The 26,275-nt window shown below is 30.4% G+C and overlaps 2 protein-coding genes across 5 annotated transcripts in view; one reads left to right on the forward strand and one right to left on the reverse strand.

Annotated features, from left to right (window-relative positions):
- The window catches only part of LOC100163764 (carboxypeptidase M), a 27,636-nt gene extending 3,972 nt beyond the window's left edge, over window positions 1–23,664 (forward strand). Inside the window, exons 1-11 of one of the 4 annotated variants that reach the window (XM_016807867.2) lie at window positions 1,300–1,456; window positions 11,259–12,026; window positions 13,416–13,549; window positions 14,498–14,822; window positions 15,518–15,547; window positions 16,189–16,365; window positions 18,456–18,574; window positions 18,685–18,861; window positions 20,228–20,320; window positions 22,795–22,929; window positions 23,126–23,629. In XM_016807867.2, coding sequence (XP_016663356.1) covers window positions 11,273–12,026; window positions 13,416–13,549; window positions 14,498–14,822; window positions 15,518–15,547; window positions 16,189–16,365; window positions 18,456–18,574; window positions 18,685–18,861; window positions 20,228–20,320; window positions 22,795–22,893 — 1,908 coding nt within the window. In that variant the 5' untranslated portion in view covers window positions 1,300–1,456; window positions 11,259–11,272 and the 3' untranslated portion in view covers window positions 22,894–22,929; window positions 23,126–23,629. Of the gene's footprint in view, window positions 1–1,299; window positions 1,457–11,258; window positions 12,027–13,415; window positions 13,550–14,497; window positions 14,823–15,517; window positions 15,548–16,188; window positions 16,366–18,455; window positions 18,575–18,684; window positions 18,862–20,227; window positions 20,321–22,794; window positions 22,930–23,125 lie in introns of those variants that run through there. The other 3 variants (XM_016807865.2, XM_016807866.2, XM_008189067.3) reach the window with 3 other exon arrangements.
- Window positions 23,579–26,191, reverse strand: LOC100167124 (replication factor C subunit 5). The gene is made up of 8 exons (XM_001942954.3): window positions 26,001–26,191; window positions 25,862–25,926; window positions 25,673–25,800; window positions 24,696–24,858; window positions 24,462–24,621; window positions 24,164–24,375; window positions 24,023–24,100; window positions 23,579–23,913 (listed from the first exon to the last, which is right to left on the reverse strand). Exons 1-8 carry the CDS (start codon window positions 26,027–26,029, stop codon window positions 23,759–23,761), a joined length of 990 nt encoding a protein of 329 aa, XP_001942989.1. The 5' UTR covers window positions 26,030–26,191; the 3' UTR covers window positions 23,579–23,758.
- Between the last annotated feature and the right edge of the window lie 84 nt (window positions 26,192–26,275).

Raw genomic sequence — 26,275 nt, forward strand, 5'->3', positions numbered from 1 at the left:
CAGTAGTACGTTAGTATTAGGACTATGAATTATATATACTTTATAATAATTAATACTATGTATGATAATATTTAACATAACTAAAAAATTAAATTAAATTAAAACTAATTAGGTACACATTACATTCTACATTATTTTTCTGAGTAAACCAAAACTATCGAAGAACTATAAATTACGCATAAAAAAAGTTCATGGGGGGGGATATGACACCCTCATCCCCTCCCGTGAGCACGCCAATGGTGATGACTACGGACTACGTAATAATACCTAATGATAATAATTTATTAAGCTTAGGTATAATTACCAGGTTAACGTTACTCAGGATTAGTATCGTTATATATCATAATATGTATAATGTATATACCTAATGGCTAATATATATTATTTATACCTTAAACCTACCTATATTTTATTAATTACATTTCCGTAAATTGTTAACAACACTGCACCTAAGAGTTAAGACTAAAAATGCATTTAGAGTGTTTAGACATTATTATATTTTAACGTAATTTGTTGACTGTAATTGGGTGTGATATATAAATATATATAATATATTAACTCATAGTTATTAGTTATTACTGTATAATTCCTACAATAAATTTAAAATAGACTTCTAGAATCTTAAAAAAAGTTAAAGCTATATATTATTATATATAGATACTATATATATTGTAGTGTATCTAATATCTTTGTTTAACCGTGCATTATAATTTGTAAATTTTAAATGATTGTTAAATCAACCTGATAAATTATATAATGAAAGGTAACAAAGAAAAAAAAGATTAAACTTAGGCCTAGGTATTTATAATAATATATTATATTATACCAACGGGTAATTATGTTAACTATATATAATACTAGTAGTGTACAATATATAGTAAACAATTTACAATGAAGTTATTATATATATCCATATTTTAAAACAGTTTATAATTTATATACATATTATAATAAAGTATGACGTATGTATATACCCACGGAATACGGAAGACATTTGAGTAACGTGACGTAATTATAAGGGGAAATTGTTCAAGGGATCAGAAGACAGAATATATTATATAGTAAAGAGAAAGAATTTTACTAATTATTACCAATTCAAAATTTGCGTGACATAATTATGAAGTATTTTGTATTAAATTAATTATCACCATAGTCAATAGGCTCTTTCAATCTTTCATAAAATATATTATAATTTATAATGGCATAATGGTTAATTGAAGAAGAAAGTGGACAGGCGCATGCACGTTACTATTACCGGGAATGATAACGTGGTGGTGGGAATAACCAGTTCAGATACGACAAAACCGAGTTTTTTGAGTCAGTCTCGATTCAGACTCGAATGAGTCGTCGTTTCATGTCAGATTTTCGTAGTTTGAAAAAACAACATTATAAACGAGTATCGGGTAGAGGTGCCTATGCAAAATCAAGGAACGACTAACCAAAGACAAATTTAAAGGTATTATAAACAATTTAATACTATTATAACACAAACATTTAAAATGTTTTTATTTTCTTGAACTTATTTTTTTAATAATTTTTTTCTAAACATATTTTGTCTTATTGTGCCTAGGTAATAGGTACATTAAATAACTTAAAGTCCAAAAAATAATTCCCTAGGTATATTTTTAATTGAGCAAATTATTGTATCATTTTTTCCCTTAACACCGTTATTAAAATATTAATTTTGCAGAATACATTTCAAAAGTATAATTTCTTTACATAAAACTGTTTTTAATTGTAATAGAAAATTCAAAATAAATGAAGAATAATTAAAAAAAAATAAATAATAATTGGTGATATCAATGCACATATTATTATTAATATTTCTTTATAAATTCTATTTTTTTATAAATATGAATTATTTACGAGATTATACGAAGGTCGCATTTTGAGGGAAATCGTGGGAGAAAAATATGTAAGGCGTCAATAAAAATAAATTAGTTGGTTATTGATTTCACGCGTATAATGAAAATCGATTATCTTCACCACAATATTATTATTATTATTATTATTATTATTATAATAAGAAAAAAATGGTTCTCAAGAAGCTATTACATATAAACAGTATAAACTTATTATATACTATTTAGTATTTATGATTTTGTATTACTTGCAATCTGCGTGTTTGTCAAGCATGTATTTAATATTTTTATTTTTAGTATTTATGATGTCATGTATTTTCAATATGAAAATATAACTAGTATGTTTTTGTTTAAAATTTGTGTAACGCATTACTCTACAAACAAAAATAAAAAGTGAAAAATATATAATTTTTTGTAGTTAGGTATAAAGTTGGGTATAAAGTTGGGTATAAATATTACGGGTTATCTTACAATTAAAAGATAAACTGATCAAAATTAATAAAATAACATTTAATTATTTCAAGTAAACAAGCCAAAAAATAATAATTTAAATTCATAGATAATTAACAAAAAAAAAAACGAGGAATGAAGAATGAGGACAAATATGCTGAATTAATATTCCCAAACCCCCTATGGCCCTATATATAATAAGCGATGGTCAGCAAACCGATAACCGGGTTAAGCGCCGTCGTTTCTCTGTGTGCCTTCCGCGTAGTCTTCGCGTCATCGTCGGTATTTCCTTTAGACGTCCGGTGTTTGTCTCCGATTTACGTCAACCTCGTACCCGGAGAAGCGCCTCCTGCACGATGAACCGTGGGTAGGTCGTAGGTACAGCGACACCGCGTCATCACCCTATAATGTCTCTTTCTCTTCGGCTGTTCCGTTTTGGTATACAGCACGATCTCGGCGCAGACAATGCCCCCTCGCGCCACGAACTGTTGCCCCGATGACCCACATATTATATATACTATTTAATGAAGACGAATCGCCGCTGCTGCATTGTCGCGTTATTTTATTTAGGCCACATCTATATAGTCTCGTATTGTCATAGTGATGCATATACATAAGCACATCTATATATGGAACAGGTGTATAATATTACATATATATTCGACAAAATGTCGATGTTTATCATACATAATATGCGACTCTAAAATAAAACTCACTCCACTTTGTAACACGAATTTCTAATAATATTTTTTATGATTACCTATATACCTATATTCAATATTGACATTATTAACCGGATTCGCATACGATACAACTACATTAAGGTATGCGTTTAAACGGCACAAAATGGTACCGAATATATATTAACAGTTATAAACACTAGTGTTATTATAATATATATTTCAGTATGCATATATTTTAGAAAATACCTAGGTATAGTCTCTATCAGGTTTGCGCCATTATTGTGTGTACCGTCTTTGATAAATTATATCCACTGCATAAACGTATGCGGGCGAGAACATAATCTATTACGTCCTAAACTATATGGTATGAATAAATGCATTTTAATAAACACCGTTCTACTATTATATTGCTGTAAATTTTTTTGTTTAATACCTACACGTATATAGGTATTATTAAAGTCTCCATCGACAACCTTTTTCGACTAGGTATTCGGTATTTCTTCGCATGTCTCGTGTTTAGGTGCAAAACGCGAATAAAAATAATGTTGTGTCACTGTCGTGTAAGTGTGTGTAACGTATAATTCGCTACGGGAATGCCAGTGCAGTATACATAAGTTTTATATACTAATATATACATACATTCAGTAAACATAAAAAAGTTGGTTTTATAGATTTGAACGGTTGAAATCTTGCATGGACCAGACAAATGATGTATTATGCTCGTATCATGGGCTTGGGGCTAATCCTGAAATATCATATTATAAAGAGTGTATTCCTACACTAATGCGCGCACTGTCAATTAAAAATAATAATTTTAAATACATTACCGTTTTTATCGCATATTATTTGTATATAGGATTTACCAATAAAAAGGATTACACTTTTTACTCGGTTCCATCAAACGTGTGGCTTCTATATTATAATAACTATAAATTATAATATAATATAATATCATATTTGATTTTTTTTTATGTACCTACCTACTGATATATAATACACACGACCATTATCTACACTCTCGTTATTTTATACGGTATTGTATTATATCAGTAGGCCAAAGAAAATTTGACTGGTCCATTTATCCGGAAATCCATTGTGTAGGTACTACCTTGTATACCTACTCGCGCCGATTTTCGTTTGATTTGTATTTTCCTAAAAGCATTACACGTAATATTAGGTGAAGTTAATTGACCGTGAAGGCACACTACGCATATTCGTTGCTTTCAAGACGTGCATCATAATATTTATCATTTACCCGTATCCAGTATTCCAGTTTATAGGTACACTATAATAATAATATTATATACGATATACCTTATTATACATTTATACCTATATATATTCCGAATTAGTACATCAGCATATATTTCTATTTTTTTGAAAAATATGTCTTTCTAGTATTTTTAGTATTAATATTTGCTTTACTTTGAAACACTGAATTTGATGTGCTCTTTTTCTGCATTGACATAGTTTTTTTTAAATTCATATTATTATCTATAGCCAGTAGCCACTATAAAACGGCGTCTGTTTAGTACCTATTATAAGTTTCCGTATTATTTTGCGTAATAATAATATAATAATATTTTAAATAAATATACGTATAAAAAAAAAACGATAAAAGTAATCAAATATATTATTAAAAGTTAAAATTTCGCGTCGTAAGTAATAAACATCATACACATGGCTATACTCGCTACACGTATGATTATAATATACATTAAACATTAGGGAATATATTATAATGTTTTTACTTATTATTGTCGTTTATAATAATATATAATAATGAAGTTTATTGCAGCGTAGCTATTAAATCACATAATATTATGTAGGTACCAGCAGTCCTGTAAAGTATTTAAGTAAAAGTATTTGAGTAAAAGTATTCAAATACTTTTTTAAGCATTGAATAACTTTTTAAATACTTTCAGCATGAAGTATTTTGAATGGTATTTTAAATACTTTTTGGTATTGAATACTTTGGTTTTTTATTTCGAACATTTTATTTTTATTCGAAATAATTGGTTGAAAAAATATTATTGTCAACTACAATAATATTTAATAGTTTTATTTAATATTCTGTATTTCTGTGTTAGCCGAAGCCCAAAGGTTTGGGAAAACCAGATTTCTAAAAAAAGTTATTGAATAACAATATTCCTTTTAAAACTATTAGATAACTATTAGATTACCTACTACCTATGTGTTTTTATTACGATAATTAGAAACCCACTTTAAAAACCAAAAGTATTTGAAAAGTATTCCAAATACTTTTTCAAAGTATTTGAGTAGTATTTGAAATACTTTACAATTAAAGTATTTGAGTAGTATCTTAAATAGGTACTTAAAAAAAAATGTATTTGAGTATTTACTCAAGTACTTTTTAAAAGTATTCTTTACAGGACTGGGTACCAGTACGTATAATATGCAGTTTATTAAAATGTATATATATATAATGGCATTGTAAAAAAATGTTGATTGTATATCAATATTACCATCATCGACTAATTATCATTTATCTCGAGTAAAAAGAGAAAATTCGTTTTTTAATATCTTTTGTTCCGGGGAAAGTATATATACGACAATATACATGTACCTAATAATATATTATATTACATTTTATTATTAAATACTTCTCTTAAAAACGCACGGTGCTTTCTGCTTATGAACTATTTAGGAATCTTACGTATGTATACTAAACTGCAGTTGTACGGGAGACAGTTGAAAAATTAAAAATGACTGCTTTAATAATAATTATTGACAATATTATATTATTATATCGGGTTCGTCTACGAGCACGTGTTTCTCAGAAGCATAGTGTGTACATAGTCACATAGCTAATAATAAATATAATAGAACGTAACCGTATCGCATAGCCATATCAACTTAACCTAAAGTCTGAACCGTATATCAACCGAAATAATTAAAAAAATAAAAACTCGAACCCTAACAAAATGTGACACCTATATGTATAACTTAATAAAACCATAAACGACAAAACATTTTACTTCGAAACAGTTTAATGCTTAAAAAAAATCTAATAATAGTATGTACATTTGTAAGCACTTAAAACAATATAAGTAATATGTTTTAATAATAATACAAGTATGAAGTTGGTTCAAGCCTACTTACCAAATAGATGTAATTATAACTCACTTATGTATCTACAGTTAAATTCAAATTTCAAATGATCTTTACTCAGAAGATGATGTCAGCTTACTATTTGCTTTATCTATATTTTGTGTTCAGCAGAACCAATATTGCGATGTTGGATTTAATATTACAATGGATTATTGACGTATGATCAAAATTAAAGTTAAGTACAGCATCTTTGTTTGTACATTGGTTTTTTATTTTTACAATTTTTTAATATTTTGCATACTTATAATTCACGATTCACTCTAATATTTAAAGGTAAAATCTAACAACAGAATATTATTGGTTCTGTTGAATGCCAATTTGTTATATTATGTTGTTTAACACCCAGCTCTACTAATTCTGCGCGACCATAATATATAGGTACTCTTTATTATACCCATTGGTTATTAGATGAATAATAATATATAGCTCTGCCTGTAGTACGTATAGATATATAGCCATATTATAGGTATCTGTAGGTATATTTACCTAACAGTTATTAAGTTAATTGGTATACTGATATGAATCTAGATACACGCAAAACGCAATGTATACTGTGAAAATCACGGTTATTGCGACGATTAAAATAATTTTATGTTTTATGCAAACGATAGTATTATGGTACATGGTCTTTTTTGTTTACGTGCAAATATTGATGGCATTACGTTGTCACCGCGCAACGGCCAGTAATAATACGACGCCGCGGTTCCGGTGCGCTATATAATAAATTGTATTGTAATCGTATGATTTCGAAAAGTTGCATCCGGCAATTGTATTTTACCGATTGTTGCCACGCATATTATATTTTTAAGTACGTACAATGAAATATTATGATTTGTAAACAACGCGTTATGTTATAATCTGTATTATAATTACACGCAAAAATGTAAGCCTATACAACTATATTATAAATAATTATTACTATAACAATTGTTAATACTTCACTGTTTTTCATTATTATCTTTAGATCTTTAGATCCCTAAACCGGGTATCTGTAATGCACACGTTATTTTACAGACAGATAGGTACGTTTGGCGCCTGAAGCCATTCGTCTGTATTACCGTAACCGTATAGGTATTATGGGTAGTATGTATTATATAGTTATTAGTTATACCATACAATGTACAAACAACATATTATTAAATCTAACCACATTATATATATTTAATGTATCCAATGTCCATTATATACCCATCCCCCAATATCCCGGAACGGCGCAGTATTTACCGTATAAAACCGACAAGAATATTTTATTATTAAGCTTCGTCGTGGTACGAATAAAAACTTTTTGCACATACCTAGCCTCAGAAATACTTGAGTACCCATATAATATTATAATATTATGTTTTATAGACCGACTACGCCACAATATATGTCGATCACGTGCTAACGCTTATCTATAAAATACATAAAACATATGTATCCCAGACAGCATTTTGTAATGATAATATTATAATGGTATTAAAATAACGTTATAATAATATTATTAAACAAAAAATTGCTGCCTGGGATATAATACGTGCAGGATATGACGGTAAAAATGTCAAAACGGATAAAAAGTCCGTGTTTTGTGTTCGGTGGATGCTTACCGTTTGAAAGTAAAATCTTCGACATGCGTATATACACAAATAACAATAACGTAATATTATATAGTATTTAATAACACTATATTATGTTATATAATGCAAATTATATTAATTTTAATAACATTTACGCGCTATGCCGAAATTATCTATTATACTATTGTCTACACTCTATTGTACCTACCTACTTTATACAGCGTAGTAGTATTTATTTTAACACCAAAATAATGAATAATGTTTTTGCACGTTACACTTCTATGATACTCATATAATAATACGTCTGTACTTTGTATTATAATATGCTCTGATACTCATATGTAGTATAATAGGTACAATACAGTTTATAATATTCTATATCCATAATAGCTACAGTATACACTATACATGTACCTATGCACTTTTGCAGTTTTGCCCTCTGCTGGGCTGGGGCATTTTCCTTAAAGAATACATTAACATCTCCTGTCGTTTACCATGCGTGATAAACTATATAGGTAAACCTATAGTATGTAGCTATTCATATTAATGTATAGATTCATCGATTGTCTCTTTCGTGACTTTGCGTAATACATAAGAACGTGTTCCGGTTTTCACCTATACCAGCTACAGCTGCGTATAATATATTTAAATCGAACATTCGGACCGCGAGCCGGCCGCGACGACTTCATCGACTCGTCTGAGGGAATTTCGAAAATCCATACTTCTATTTTGTATTTTTTTCGTGGTGCATTTGTCCAGTTTGCACAGTAAGTTGTGTATCTCCTTCTCTAATGTTTCTACAAGTTTTTGTTTTTTTGCCAGGTGTGTTGAAAGTTGCTCATGAAACAACAAGTGTTTCTCAAGATTTTTGAAATCTGGAGGGCTGGCACATTATTATACATTATTATATGCGTGTATATTGTGTATAGGTAATACGGGACATACCTATGTGATATATCATATGTACAAAATAATTAATAATATAGCTATAATATTATGATTTATATATATATATATATATAAAACTATCACGCATGTTTAAAGCGGACGTGATGATAATGTCGTTGTATATAATATATAATAATATTATCCTTGCACACGCGCGTGTATATATATTATAACAGTGTATGTATACGTGACACGGACGCTCCGGCTCAGTGGAAATAGAGCGCGAATAATTATTATGCCGATGAGATCCGGAAAGTAACACAAACAATGAAATACTTTCGGGAAAAAATAAGAGACCGCCGAACCGTGTTTTTGTTTTGAATAATAATAATACCAATAGGTACGTCATAATATATAGTATCTAATTCTAATAGTCGTGGACGCGGCATCCCGTTTATTGAAAATTATGGGTCCCTTTTTTAGATTGGGCTATTAAAAAACTCATGTCAAGCACTTGAACCCGAAATGAAAAAACCCACATGCTTACATGGTTATAGTTTTAATATATTATATTGAAATTATTGTATTGTTTATACGCCATCATTAAACATTATATATTCAATATTATGATATTATTCGCGGTTCGATACTATATTGATATTATATTTTGATGTTACGCAGTTACGCATGCGGGATCTCCTATATGGCCAGTGGTGGATCCAGGGCTTAATTTTGTGATGGGCATGGGGGAATGACCCATTTGCCTACCCCTGGATCCGCCACTGTATATGGCTCGCTATATTTAAATAGGTATATCGTATATAATATTTTCACTTGTATGAATAAGGCACACTTATCACAGGATGTGTATAAAATTATACATGAATACGAATACGATTTCATACATATATTTTAAATATCTATCTATATTATATTGGCATACAAATATACCTGTTTACCCTTTTTACCACGAATATATTTATGTAGCACGGAACCCAAACAATTTTCCTTATATACCTACGCGTGCAGTGCAAAATCCACGGAGTCGTGTCGCAATTTATTTATTTATGATGTTGGTAAACCGATTGAAGAACGTGTTCGTATAGGTTTTAGGTATACTTATACACACATCCGATAAAAAGAGAAAACGTGCTGTTTTTGGGGATTTTTCCATGACAACGAGTTATAACGGTATTATTATGGAGCGTTAGATGTATAGTATTTGAATATTCTGTTTTTTTTCGAATATATTATTATAATGTCATGTCTGTTAGGCGATCTAGTCGTTGCAGGAGTCATTCGGTACAATCATATACTTATCTAAATATCCGCCGGAGTAAATTTTGAAATAACTGTTCGGCGTTCGGTTTCTCGTCGTATCATAATATTATAATATAGTCGCGTGTATGATGTATAATAATAACAGTTATAAACCCGTTTTCTCCCTGCACCCCCATCCGCGGGAAAACTACTTTGTATATTACACGTATAACATATACATTAAGATTATACCTACCCACTAGTCATTTTTTAACGAACACGTTTTACTGTTACGAAACCGTCGTTAAACAAATCGCCGCGGAATGCACATACCTAATGATCATTTTTATAAATATAATGTTATGATAACCAGATTACCTATATAATGTGAAACATAATGGATAAAAGATTATACATACACGATACACGTATCTACCTATATAGAAGTACCGCTTACGTATGTACATAAGTGTTATACGGTTCTTTGATATATGTGCTCTATCGTAGACTCGTGGAATCGATATAATAACAAGACCGATTAAACTGATGGATTATAATATTATATATTAATTGTACACATCACAATTCACAAACCGCTTAATAGGTTATAGGTAAATTTTATTAGTAATGCCACAATAAAATATGTGTATTTAAATATTTAACACTGACGAACCATTTTTCATGAGAGAGTGTATCTCATTGTATAGCCTATATATTTATATTTTATATTAAATATTAATAGAGCACACCAATATATTTTAGTTCACAACTCAGCTGTACTTTTTATATGTATTTCGTTGTACATTCTATTGAACCAACACGCTGCAGCGTTCGGAAAAATGATTATGAATTACATTTTAGATTTTTTATTTCCCTGGAAAAATTAAATATTTATCATCGTCTGTAGATATGATTTTAATCTTTATCAAATATTATAACATAAAATAATAACAATTCTATTGCTATTTGGAAGTGTACCTACCTAACAGATAAATTACAACAACATTTAAAACAATAAGTTGAAGAATCTAGCTAGATAGAACCTTTTTTTGGATAACAAGAGGCAAGGCCCAAGAGTACCTACCATACATTTTTTTGTACGTTTTACAATTGAAGAAAAAAATATATTAATACAGTAAAAATATCAATTATTATAAATAGCCAATAGGTATCATAATATGTCATTACTTAATAAAACGTAATATAATTATGGGAGTGAGCTGCACAACAAAGTGCGGATGCAATTAATCGTTTTAGATCACGTGGAGCTTTATGTAGATTCTGGACTTAATCCGGATTCCGGGCTCTTCCGTGTGACATAATATGATTCAAATTTAAAACTAATAATATCTATTGATTTGACATTAAAATTAAACATTTATGCAATTGTTGTTATATTAATTGGGCTTATTGTTGTGTGTTTACAGACTAATCGCGAACGATGGCGCCTTCCACCGCGACGACGTGCCGGGCGAGAGCTGACGGTCGTCGCTCGCATCTGCTGTTGTCGGTTCGGACGCTGATTGCGATCACAACCGCTGTCGCGTTTTTCGCACTGCCGGTCCATTGCCAATCCGAAAAACGGCTTTCGTCCATCCAACAGCAACAGCAACAGCAACAACACCAGTACTACGATTCGGAGGAGCTGACCAGCGGCGGTGGCGGCGAGGTGATCAAGAGCAAAATTCGGCCGGACTCGTATTCTCAAGACCCTGCGCAACAGTACGAAAAGCACTTACAACACGGCAAGCAGTCGGACACGGTCGGCTCGGCTTCAACCGTGTACGGTGAACAGTACAGCGACGGAGGCGCCCTGATGCAGCAGGATCAGCCGATGTTGGATGAGGAGGCCCAGGAGTCGATCAGCTCGGGTTCGATAAACAACCACAGGATACCGCAGTATACACGTGGTGGGTCTCCCGTGCCCGCTGACGTGGTTGAGGGCAAAAACGTGGGCAATCGGGCCGTCGGCAACAACTACCATCACGGTGGTAACCCGTCATCGGCCACCGGTGGTTACGCCGTCGATTCGGCGTACGGCCCGCACTACAGTTCCCAGGACCTGGTCCAAGACCAAAACTATCAGCTCGAGTTCAAGTATCACGACTACGACAAGATGACCAAGTTCTTGAGGACCACGTCGTCTCGGTTCCCCAACCTCACAGCCCTCTACTCCATCGGCAAATCCGTTCAAGGTACGTCCTCACGATAACATTATAATGTTTCCTCCTCATCGTTATAACTTATATACCTATCGTTACTTTTAATGTTATACATATTATACATAATGTAATATTAATACAACAATACATATATTATACGACGTAATTGCTTCACATTTGAGATGTTCGAAGACAAATATTATTGGTTTGTTTACCCGGATTTCTGTATGATTACCTATTATGTATTATTATGCCCATGTCCTTTTATAAAATTAGCCTATTTATTGTTTCAGCTCGTTTCCAATTTTGGGTAATTACGTTATTCGATCCACTGGGTGTCTGGGTATACGTTTTATATTTGATTTCAATATAATTTATGATATAAACTATTAAGTTTGTATAATTGTATTGTTATTGTAAAATATGACAATTGTATACAGTGTGTTGTAACTTGTAAGCACAAATTGTGTCTCGAGTTGGAGGTGGCGCTATTATTTTAGTCTCACCAAGGGAGTCTTATTAACTATTTTCCTTATTGTCTCTTATTGTGCCACATATACATATTATATTTTATTTTATTGTAGGCCTGGTTTGAACATTTTTCAGTCTCGAGCACTGTCTGTGTACCTACACAAATTATAAATTTCACAAAAGTCAAATAACTATATCTCGTTATTGTTTTTTTCTCACGTAATATAATTTAAATTTTAAGCATATAAGCTGTTATTTTGTTTAAACTTCAATCATGCTCGATATACACTATAAGTTAGACATATATAACATAATAAGACCTATTAAGGTTGTAATATAAGTAACTATAATGATATAAGCCTAGTATATTATTATGTTATTTGTTTCTTTTTAACAAGGAAATTATACACAAAAACAAAACAAGTAGATTGACAATAATTGTCTTCACGTGGAATTTATTCCATTGTTATATTATATTATACATAGGTATTTCGGTATTTTAATAGATTAAAAGGTGTGCAGGGTGTGCTAAACTAAAAAATAGACGAAATAATCATGAAACATGAGAGAATCATTTTAATAGCAGTACTTTTTGGTAAAGTTTGCTTATAAGCTCAAATTTTCCATTTATTATTCTGTTTTTGAAAAGATGTGTATATTGCATAATGTACCTATAATATTATAACTTTTAAACTAGGTACCAAAAAAAAAAAAATTGTCACCGTATACCAGTGAATGATAAATATAGCAATGATAATATCTATATATGTACTTTGTCTATGTATAATTAATGCCTATAAAACATTTAAATGCGGCACTCATACTCAAGTAACTAATGTAAGAACGTTAAAATAATCGTCGTATAATATTATTATAAGATTTTAAATTATACATTATAATATGCATGTTTATTGTCTTAAATTATATGTTAATTTTAAATTTACAATATAGGTCGCGATTTGTGGGTCATGGTGGTGTCTTCCAGTCCATACGAACACATGATTGGCAAACCAGATGTCAAATACGTGGCCAATATGCACGGAAACGAAGCAGTAGGCAGGGAACTCATGTTGCATCTCATTCAGGTAACATATACCTATATAGTTACTATGACATAGCTACAGCCTAGTATACAGCCCGTAAAAGTGTATAACTAATGAAAATTCGATTTAAAGAATTAATTTCCTGTTAAAATAAAACGTAGGTAAAATAATCCATACAATTATGTATAATTATCGATTTGACGACCGTATAAAAAACGTACAACGAATATTTCGTGATTACGGTACATTTTACAAAACGTTTTCAGACAGATCGTCGTATGCTTCTAACAGTATCTCGGGACATCCATTTCTTGTACATTAGTGCGTATATATTGGTATCGAGTGATTCCGAGTTTCGGTGAATATTTTCACGTTTTTTCCCTCGTCGTATTGTAAATAAGAATAATACGTAAGCACTGCACTCATCATCTGTACTCTGCAGGGATGAAGACGCTGGAGAGTGGTTGTCTCATACTCTCATGTATTTTGACCCAATATAAATAGAATATTGTGAGGATGATAGCTGATATAGTTGGTTTTTGTGTGTCGTTGAACAGATCAATTATGTATCTTACTGCACCTATATTAGGGCTCGAGAAATAATAATATTCCTGCAGACATTTTAGGAATTAAGTACACGGGGATTGGACATATACCTGCAGAGTGAGTAGAGTAATTGGATCCAGGTATAGCACAAGATAAAAATATCCATTCAATATTTCCTATTATTTGTAAATAATAAAGTTTAACCAAAACACAAATATATAGCGGTAATCCCACTATAATTCCCCAAAAATTCCCTAACCTGTGGTCTGTTATATAGTCATTAGTCTTGGGTTAAAAATCACTTAAATTATACTATCGTCCCAGCCCCGTATCAAAAACAAAAATAATAAATATAAATTTGCATGGGAGGCTAATATATTATGCAACAATAATAAAAAGTGTTATTTAAAAATTTAAAATAAAAATTCGGTTTGTGCCCAATAGTATTTGGTGAACAGTTATTCGGTTGACCCATACATCCGATGGCTTTTGGACAACACGCGCATCCACGTGTTGCCGTCGATGAATCCGGACGGTTTCGAGGTGGCACGCGAGGGACAATGCGACGGTGGCCAGGGCCGATATAACGCGCGCGGCTTCGACTTGAACCGCAACTTCCCGGATTACTTCAAACAAAACAACAAGAGAGGGCAACCGGAAACTGATGCCGTCAAGGAATGGACGTCCAAGATACAGTTCGTGTTGTCTGGTGGACTTCACGGGGGCGCCCTAGTGGCAAGCTATCCGTTCGACAACACTCCAAATTCAAGTTAGTCGACTATATAATATTACTATACGTTTATAATTTAGTGACCTCGAATCAACTACATTAAACAATAAATGATAATAATATTATACTTACCATAGCAAAACAATAAAAATTCGAAATAAGTACTAATATCAATGGGTCATCTAAATGTATAGGTCTCGTGTAATAGTAGAATACAACATTTAATTTAACCTGCTTATTATGAAATCACATTTTTTTTACTACTGGTACGTAAATACAAAAATTATTTAAACATAGAAAACTTTTATATATACATCAGGTATTTCATAAATAAAATTGTATAATTTTCATCTATAATTTTAATATTAAAATAACGTTATTGTTGATACAATTTATGTCTTATACAGAATATAATTTCAATTAACATATTATATAATTAAATTACATATTAATTGCATTTTCAATTCCTTCACTAAAACAGTCGTTTTTTAAATTTCAAATTTAATTTTATCATACAATTTATTTACAGTTACATTCGTAATTTTCAATTCGATCACCAAGTCCTTTTGATTTACGAGATTATATGTATATATTAACTTATGTTGACTTACATATAGGTTAGTAATCAATCTATGCGTGTTATATTTTGAAAACTAATCATATAATATTTTATAAAAAATCGGATTTAAACGATACGCATATTTTACATGTCTAACAAAATTCTAATTACAAAGGATTCTGTATTTCATCACCACTGTGTTCTGGTAAGTAAATACATATAATTATATATAGAAAAATAATAATATACTGAAAAAATGTACATTCGCAGTATATTAACACATATAAATAGGTATACTATATGTATAAAATGAACACTAAATAAATGGGAAAAAACTGACGATGCTTTGGGGTTTGGTACGCATTGACTCGGGACGACGTCATCTCTGTATTTATGGTGATGTTCCCCTTCACATCGTGACCGTGACAGTGAAAATATGTTGTGTTACTACTTTTTTTCGAATAATTTAAAAACGATCAGTATTAATTATAATTGCCAATAGGTACAATCTTCGTCAGATATATAGGTACACATAATAATATTACGAGGTACCTAATATATAGACACTATTACACTGCGCGCTAAACACCGTAATCATTATTATTATGATACATAATATTATACGTACGCGTAATATAAATAATTAATAATAATTATTATCAAACGCGACAACTGCAGCCGACGAGATGTTATTATAACAATAATATATTATTATACCCAACGCCATCATTCATCGTCATTAGTCGGACGTCCCGATGCAGCACCTACCTATACGGGCTATGCCTGTATAATATATTATTGCCATCATAATTTACGTGTTATAATAATATTATGTCTCATATACAGTGTTCCAGAGCTACACCTCTACACCGTCGCTGACGCCCGACGACGACGTGTTCAAACATTTGGCTCTGACCTACTCCAGAAACCACCCGACGATGAACCAAGGAGTGGCATGCAAAGCGGGAACGCCGACGTTCAATAACGGCATCACCAACGGAGCCGCGTGGTATCCGCTCACAGGTAAAAACCGGTCAAACCATCGTAGGCGCACGCAGTCCCAAATGTTATGTTATTATGTTTTCACGACGTTAAAAGAAAATAATATTATGTTTGAACCGATAACTACGTTACACGTACCTTAGAATATATACCTATACGCACGGCGGTATTATTAAATATAATATAGGTACCTGCTTAATTACACATTAAATAGGTGCAGGACGATTATTTTAACTGTGGTACGGCAAAAAATTCTCGTTATCTCAAATAGTGAGTATGAATGTTTTTAAAAATATTTTTTGTACATGGTTTGAAACAGTCATCGAACGTAACAATACATGTGTGAGAAAAAATAGAAAATGTCTTCCTGCTTTTACTTTTTTCCTGAAATACGGCATGTAGATGTATTTAAGTACTTACATTTTCATATTGCTTAGCAGGATATGAAATTAAAAATGTACGTTATAGTTCAAAAAAGTAAAAATCCTTAAATCATAAAGAAAAAAATAGTTAAAAAATAAATAAATAGTTTTATGATGACTTAAAAAGATGTATTAAAAAATATTTTCAAAAACATTGATAGTATCAATTTGATACTCGTTTCGATAAAATGAATGATTACTGATTACATTAAGAACAATGACCTTGTGTCCTTGTATAGGTACACGGCGGTGCAGCAGTACTTCCGATAATTATTTAAATATTTAATACCTACCTACCTATTTATTATTCGTGTAATATAACATACTACGGTCATGTTTAATCAATAATATTATTGTGTGTTTCAATCATATGCGCAAGTATATAATAATATATATAGGTATCATTTTACATGTATAATTATTATTATAAGTATCTACACCAAGGTTTACGATGCACCAACCGGAGATATATTTCTTAAATCGTGGTATCTACAATTACCACTCATGCAGCAGTCTGCACTCTGCAGTAATACTAGACATACCTATTTAAGTACAGGTATCCCTTCGGTCGCAGAAAAGACGCAGTTTTCGTTTTAAATTCCTACTAAAAAAATAGCTATTGGTACATAGATAACGTCAATAATAGTGTAGTTGTTACTTGCTAGTTGTTACTGTATTACTGTAAACATAATAATACTATAAATTATATATTTATACTAACTACTTAGACATACCTATTATATATAGGACTGTCGTATTATTATTATACCTATCATTATCTATTATTATTATTATTATTATACCTAGGAACTATGTGTGTCATGCACGATTCAAGATACACTTCTACTATACAGGCATACAGCATTTATATTTGTTGTATCAATGTATCATTAGAACTTATAACGGTCATGGCTGAAGCGATTTACAAAAATATTATTATACTATTATAGATATCACCTAGTTTAAAAACTGCACCGTATAAAACTATAAAGTAATTAATAATTATAATCCACCTTATTATATCGCCTACAAACTCTATCGATGTCAATTCCGTGTAAGATTCTATTGAAACACTAATTGTAGGTACGAGTATTTAAATTTTATAACGCCTCAATAGTGAAATAATCGCAATCGCGGAGTTGACTTTTTACTAAAACAGTCTAAAGATGAGCTTGTACTAAATGACAGTGAGGATTTTTTAAAACCATAGACGGTACAAATTTTTAATTGAAACGATTTTTAAATAATTGAAAATGTATTGACAAATTGAAAAAGTTTACGTTTACATAGGTACTACTAAACTAGTTCTCAATGATCTTTTAAGTTTATTTTATAACTGCAAATAATCGAAAACAATATCGACACTGGATCTCTATTAAATATTACTTTGAAAATATATTGAATCATTAAATAGCTATGCCTTGATTTTAATTTATGTTGGAACTGCCTATACAGGGCCCCTTAAAAATCTTTGTACTGTTACACCTTTTTTTTTGTACCTAATATAATTTAAATGTTACAGGAAATGAAATAAAACCCCTCCACTGTGTAACCAGATATAAATAATTTATTAGTACCTAATTACTTGTATATATTTTAGTTACATCGTCACATACGCATTTAGCTACATATTTCAAACATATTTTTATGTATATTATAATATATTAATATTATGCTTTAATCCCGTAGGTGGTATGCAAGATTTCAATTACGTTTGGTACGGTTGCATGGAAGTGACATTGGAATTATCTTGTTGCAAATACCCGTCTACTTCCGAGCTCCCCAAACTTTGGGAAGAAAACCGATTGGTACGACCATAATATTATATTCAATATTGTTATAATATATATATTATTATAGTTTTTGCCGCCGTGTCCAGTGCACGTTTATTTATTTCCAACATTTTTTTTGTTTTTAGTCACTCGTCAAATTTTTGGCCGAAGCTCACCGGGGAGTCCACGGGTTCGTGATGGACGAACACGGTAACCCGATCGAAAAGGCGTCGCTCAAGATCAAGGGTCGTGACGTAGGTTTCCAAACGACCAAGTACGGTGAATTCTGGAGGATATTGTTACCCGGAGTTTACAAGCTCGAGGTCAGTAGAACCTAATTATATATTATTATATTTTTTATACAATAGACACCTTTTAATAGGCAGGTATTATACCCACATTTCCAACCTAGTACTTTTTCGTTCTATAAAATCAATAACAAATACATTCATTTTGAGTATCACTATGATTTTATATTTTTATTTGATACGACTATAAAAATCATTGTAACATTATTGTAAAAAAAAAAATGTCTACATAGAATTCAATTAAAAATGTCAGATACTTATTTTATAAAATATACAACTATTATATTATGCATTTATTTAGAAATATGCTAAAATATGAAAGTATTCATTCTTAACATTAATGTTCAAATCAAAATGACATAATCTACAAATTACAAAACGTAATTGATTTTCAATCAGTATTGAGAATTGTACAATGTAGGTACTTATACAAAGAGGTATGAATTTTGGAAATTCATTTTACGACACTCATTATATCAATTCGAGTATATATAATATACTACAATGGTGCACAACTAATACTTATACCCAAATAGATGCATAGATATTCGAATAGTTAGGGAGTGGGGCTCTGACGTTCCGTGACGAGTAGACGACGAATGGCATAAGATTTAAGTTGGTTTCGTATAAAATACAAAAGGGCGATCGAGACGCTGAGATGGGCATTGGCCAATTTCGCCAAAACAAAATTTGTACCTATTTTAGGGTCAGTGTACCAATTGCGCCTCTTATATTTTACGATAAATATACATATACCAATTGCGCTTGTATTCAAATTTGCCGCCTGGCGGCTATCTTCATATTTAAAAGTATTGTTTTTTGATATAATTCCATCAACATAAACATAAACACACTAAAATGCTTTAAAATTAAAAACGTATTTATTGATCAATTGATTACTGGTAATAATACATTTATACATTTTATATTATACAAATTATAATTTTATCGGGAATTTTATGAAACATTATTATTATTACGGACATTTGATCACGGAAATATGCATTTGAGTGATAGACGAAACCAAGTTATCATTATCATACATTTTATATAATTGACGATCAAAAAGTAACTTGTTAAATGTGAAGAAAAAAATGTTTATTTATTTATATTATATTATGTATAAATACTCGTATAAAAAATTATAACTAACATAACTTTTCCTTAGGTATTGTAAAATGTTTTGAGCGCAATTTGTCTATTGACCCTAAAATGTATAAAGCGCAATTGGTATATGAAAAGATAATTTTAAGCGCAACTGGTAAAATGACTAACCATACCCTTCCACATAAACCACTCCAAAACGCCCCCACTCCCATTACAAATCACAATATATATTATATTATATATAACACATCCCAACGATTTCGCGTGATTTCAGATCTACGGAGACGGATACATACCCAAGGAAATGGACTTCATGGTCGTGGAACAACACCCCACGCTGCTGAACGTGACGCTGCACACGTCCAAGGTAGGTGGTCCACCGGCGAAAAAGCCGCGTCTAAAACCCTGGCAACCGCCGTGGATGACCGGCACTCGGGACGAGACAATCTCCGTCCGGGGCGCATCCCTGAATTCCAGCAGAAACTGGCGGGACGGACTGAGGGCTTACTGCAGCGACGCGCGTTCGACGTCGCGCAGCTGGCACGCGAGAACCGCGGTCGTGGTGGCGGTCTTGCTTTTCTCCGGGCACCGCAAATAACAGCTTTTCGCGATTAAAACATAATAATGTATTGTTTAATTTATTACATACCTACTGCAGAGAGGACGTAGTGCTCGCACCTTTTGTACCACCCGCCTTACTAACGCATATAACATGCCGCCAAAATGTATAGGTACGTTCGGCAGTTGCGACTTTGTGTTGTCACCTGTTATGACATTTTAAGTTAAGAATATCTGAACAGTTATATTATATACATATCCATGTTCTCTCTTTGGGGTTTTCGATAGTTAAGTAATTATACAAGTTAGAAGTACCTATATGTAAAATATTAATATCTACTTATCTAAAAATGCTTATGTCTCGACTAAAAACTAAGATACCTATCTTAAAAATCCAACATAAGAGAGTATAGATAATGTTCTTACCTACCTTTAAACATTCATAAATAGGTGTCATATACTCATATCCCCTTTTTGGCTAATTTTTGTCATATGAAATAATTGATAAAGCAATTCATGTATATTTACTGGTATATACAACGTGGTCTGACAATAGTCAAAAATTCACATCCCACCTACCCCTCTCCATTAAAAAAAGCTGAGCACTCCACTGGATTGCTATCTCTTGATTTGGGGTCGCCAACGGTGTGTATCCGTACTATAATGGGTTTGGTAGCGTTTATTATAATATTTCGTGGCGTATATCCGTTTACATCGTCCCGAGGGATGTAAACGTATCTACGTTATAATATAGTCTTCGTAGGTACCGAATCCGAATTCTTCGAAAAATCCATTAAGGTAGATTTTTGGAAAAGTCGTACTTTTTATTTCTGTTTTATCGCGACCGACACTCCACGCACACTTCTAAATTCCTTTGCACAACTCATTACCTAACGCTATAGTGCATTATTATCTATTATTATGGTAGTGCGTTTATATTGACGTAAGACACATCAATCATCACAAAAAAATATCCTCTAAAACGTTAATAGTTTTTTAAACAATCATCGGTGTATTACGTTGATGAATCACTGGCGCTAAAAACACACACCACTAAGTACCTACTAACTACTTACTGATTTTGATAATAGGAACATATAATACATAGTGAAAGTATAACAATATCATTACATTAATCTATCCTCTTTAAATACATTTTATTTTTTTTAGTTAATACTTCTGTATACCGTATACCTAGTAGGTATTTTAGTATTTATGTCTCATTGACTAGAATCTAGGTAAATCACTATAAATGAATAGCTATCAAAACTTTGTTTTTTTTTGAGTAGATAGTATTATTCACTATGTTGGCATTTTTGATAATTTTCTAAAAGTTATGAATGTGTTTAAGGGCCGTTCTTACAATGTCCGGTAAAGTGTCGGTTAACGCTAACCGACGATAACAGATTTTTTTACTGGCAGAATTCGGCCAGTTAAGTGTCGGTTAACTTTAATTGGACATTGTAAGAACGACCCTAAGTCTATGCATATCCAAAAATAATATCAGTGTTATTACTTATTAGTGTAATTTAAATTGTTTTTATTAATTTATAAGTGCTTAACTATAAAGGCAGTTAAAGAATAAAGGTTAGTAGTTACCTATGTAATAGAAGGTTAAATTTAAGGCTAAGTATATATATATAAGATACTTAAAATTTTAAACTGATAAATTACATTTTTGAACATGTATTAAACTAGAAAAACAAAGAACTTTGCATTTGAAGTATCTTAGGAACCTATTAAAATTTAAAACAATATTAAATGGTACAAAATACGATCAATACATTTTTATCTGAAAGTATAATATTATCAGTCATAATAATAATAATATAATTATTTTGTGTTGTTTAAAAGATATATTTTATGTATCATGGTTAAAAATTACATATTTAACAAATATGAATATATTTTGTATGTAGCTTGCTAATTATACTTAAATGTCACACATCACAACAAATACTGCATCAAATGCATCATATTAATATTATGTAGATAGGTATATTAATATTTGTAAATCTAAAAATAGTGAATAAGTTGTTAAAATATTTGATACTTAAATAAAATATAATTTTTATTTAATATTTACATATAATATTGCTTAGTACTTATCAGTGGCTAACATCTGTTGGTTAACTCTATGCTACCTTGCTTTTTATAACACGCATGTAGATTGATTTCTGAATTATAACAACTTCCTACTTTACGATAATAACTGGTGAATATTTCAAACTATTTCTACAACTATTATTTTTTGCACACATGTACAAACTCAAGTGGTTACAGGTGTTAAGGGAAAATACAATTTCTGCATTATCTTCTACTACTATTACTACTACTACTACAGATGCAAGAATAAAATTCCCTAATTCTAACAGATTTTGAATTTGAAGTTTCTCTTCTTGGCTTCAAAGATGTTTCGTAAGTAATACCATTGATCATAATTACAGGTTTTCATCAATGGTAATGTGTACAAACATTTCTGATCATTAATATAACATTTTCATATTAATACATAATAATATATTGAATATACAATTTAAATTATATAAATACATTCTTATTTATTATTATTATAAGCATTTGTTTAATGATTTCATTATAAATGTACTTTCAGAGGCAGGATAACACACCTTACAGACAGCCAGTTCCTCATTTCTATCATCATCATCATCCACAAGGTATAGCATTGGCACCTAAACAACCGACTCAAGACGCTGGAATATTCTCAAGTATTACATCCGGTTTCAATAACTTTGTCAGCAATATGTTTGGATAACCTTACTCCTATCCAAAACCCCCCAATTCCCTAATAATAAATAATGAATTATTATAGCCAATATACGATCTCTAAGCTATAAGACACTCAGCTTTTAGGTTAAGTTAAGTTTTTCCTTCCAACAAATAAATACTTAATTAAACCATTGTAACAATTTTAATATTTTACATCCTATTTAATAATACTTATTTATTGAAATTATTATAAATTATTACGTTAAATACTATATATTATATTATTTTTATTATATATATATTATACAAACTAAAGTATAGTTAAATAATTCAGTAATTTTTCTATGGAAATTATTTTATTATTTTGTGTACATAATATGAACAAAAATTATAATAATAATAAATTATGATTTATTTGTTTTCTTTTTTTCTTTTGATATATTCAAATCATGAAAATAATTACATGTAAAAAACAATAAATGCCAACTTAAGAATAAAATACTTAACTGTGCAGTCTTCAATCATCAGCGGGTTTTAATTTTGATCTTATCATATGGAAAGCACTAATTAAACTACCAAGATGTATTTTTTCACTTGTTCCACCATTGAGACGTATTTCGATATCAGCCATTTCAGTTAGTATTTCAATGAGAGAATCTGGTGGTAAATCCACTAAAATGTATAAGAAATGTTAATAGGGGATAGTTGTTATCTATATATATTAGAAAAACTAAATAAATATTACAATATTTTAGAAGACCATTAAATAAATAATACTTACATCTATATAAAAATGTGTGCAACTCCGTTAATATGTCTTGTAAAGCCAAACCTTTCTGAATTTTTAATTCTTGAATTTCTATGACAAACATAATATAATTTATTTTACACATCTATCGATTTAACAGTTATGACGATTTACTTTTGAAGGTAGTAGAAAAGTCATCATTTAACAACCATTTTAAAATATTCATAATATCACTTTTTAGTGGATGACCAACACATGTATATACAGAATCTTCGTTTACTTCTGGAAACGCAGTAGCAGCACTTTGTAATATGTTGAGAACTTTTCGCATATCTCCTTGTGCCAAATCTATCAATGCTTTTTTACCATCTTCAGTTACTTTCACTCTAAAAATCAAATCGAAATAAGTTTTAAAAAAATTTTTAATTAAAATATAGAAAAACATATACTAAAGAAAGTGAGAATACCATACTTTTCTTGTTCAACAACATATTCAAGTCTAGGCATGATCTGTTTAGAATCAAGTGGACCAAATCGAAAGCGTGTACACCGAGACTGTAATGCGGGAATTATTTTACTTAAGTAATTGCAAATTAAGCAAAAACGAACATTGTCAGTAAACTTTTCAATAACTAAAAAGTTAACATAATAGTTATGACATTTTTATTTAATTATTTAAATTATTAATATTTTAAAGTTCATATACTTCTTCTTAGAGCATTTTGGGCATCATTAGTCATAGCATCAGCTTCATCCAAAATAATCAATTTGAAACCTGATTTAAAAATTGTTCTGGTTGATGCAAAGTTCAAAACTTGTCCTCTGACAACATTAATTCCTCTGTCATCAGAAGCATTCAACTCAAGAACCTAAACATGTAAAAATGTATTAGACATAAGCAGAAAAAAAAACTAAATTAACATAATATTTAATATTTATTTTTATGGTAGTGAGCTGATTTATTTAAATAAAGAAACTAGAGTAAAGTTTAAAAATTTGATAATCACCTAATCTATTATTAGGCTTTGGTTATATTAAGTTTATTGTTTAATATTATATACAAAAATCTATATACAAGTTTTAACCTTTTATAGGCATTTTCTTTGGAATTTACTTCTAATATTATATTATAATGAATAATAAACAATTTTTCACAACTTATGGATTATATTACTATTAGTAACAGCATTACTATCAGTAACACAATATTTTACTAGATTTTTAAGATTCATCATTTTTTTTTTTTTTTTTTGATAAACAAGTAACTAACAGTTTTAAAGATAGCAATTTTAGGTCAATCATACCAAAAAAATATTTTTTTAATCATCGTCCCCCAAAAGTAAATATTCTGCCAATGAAACTCAAATTCTTAACTAAAATGGTTTAATAATCATAATGTAATTAACTCAATAAACGATAACTATAATATTAATGTTGGGTGTGGTATGTCAACCATGTGTGATGTGGTCAAGCAACTTTCTAGCGTGGCTGGCTCTCGGATGGGTAACCATCTGAGTTTTTGGTGATGAATCCTGCCTAATATAAAAACACGTGTTCTTCAACCAATCGTAACCCCTTTCATAAAAAGCTAAATTCCATATATGACAAAGCTCTAAGACTAAAAAAATAAAAAAAATAATAATTATACCCATTATATTGTCTATATTTGTACAATATACAAACCATTGAACGAAACTGTGCTGGAGTATATAATTGCTTGGCACATGCTAATATTGTGCTAGTCTTTCCAGTCCCTGGAGGTCCATAAAATAATAAATGAGGTAACTGATCCTCTTTAATGAATTTACCAACTATATAGATTTACATAATATTAATTAATTTGTTTATAAAAAAAAGGTTCTCATGCTTTACTTGTTTGAATAATGTCTTCATGTGAGATCAAATCATCTAAAGTATTTGGTCGATACTTTTCTACCCTGTGATCATTAAAATTGTAAAAATTAACAGATTATTAATAGGTAAAATAAGTTTTAAAATAGATATATCTTACCAAGGGAGATTTGGTTTTGCTTTCATCATTGTACCTATAACTTATAAGATGTTAGAAGTTGCTATAATCTCAGTTACCTCAGAATTTTAAAAGTATTTGACGATAATTCAATTTTTATGAATTTTTGGATTCAGATTGAAAGTTTCAGCCTGTGCCTGTGGTACTATAAATGATTATATTTATTAAAATAATTATCAAAAATTTATTTGTTTGATTTTCAATTTTAGGTTAAAATATGATAATGGTTTCAGTTTTGGCGCCAATGTCTTTTATTA

This window comes from Acyrthosiphon pisum, chromosome A2, assembly GCF_005508785.2.
Source record: "Acyrthosiphon pisum isolate AL4f chromosome A2, pea_aphid_22Mar2018_4r6ur, whole genome shotgun sequence".
NCBI classification, from domain to species: domain Eukaryota; kingdom Metazoa; phylum Arthropoda; class Insecta; order Hemiptera; family Aphididae; genus Acyrthosiphon; species Acyrthosiphon pisum.

Excerpts from the sequence above, each read along its gene's own strand:
- LOC100167124 (XM_001942954.3), bottom strand. The coding sequence starts at position 26,029 with ATGATGAAAGCAAAACCAAATCTCCCTTG. Across the intron at positions 24,376-24,461 it reads TATGTTGTTGAACAAGAAAA|AGTGAAAGTAACTGAAGATG; the intron begins GTATGGTATTCT and ends TTTGATTTTTAG. Across the intron at positions 23,914-24,022 it reads GCACACATTTTTATATAGAT|TGGATTTACCACCAGATTCT; the intron begins GTAAGTATTATT and ends TATACATTTTAG.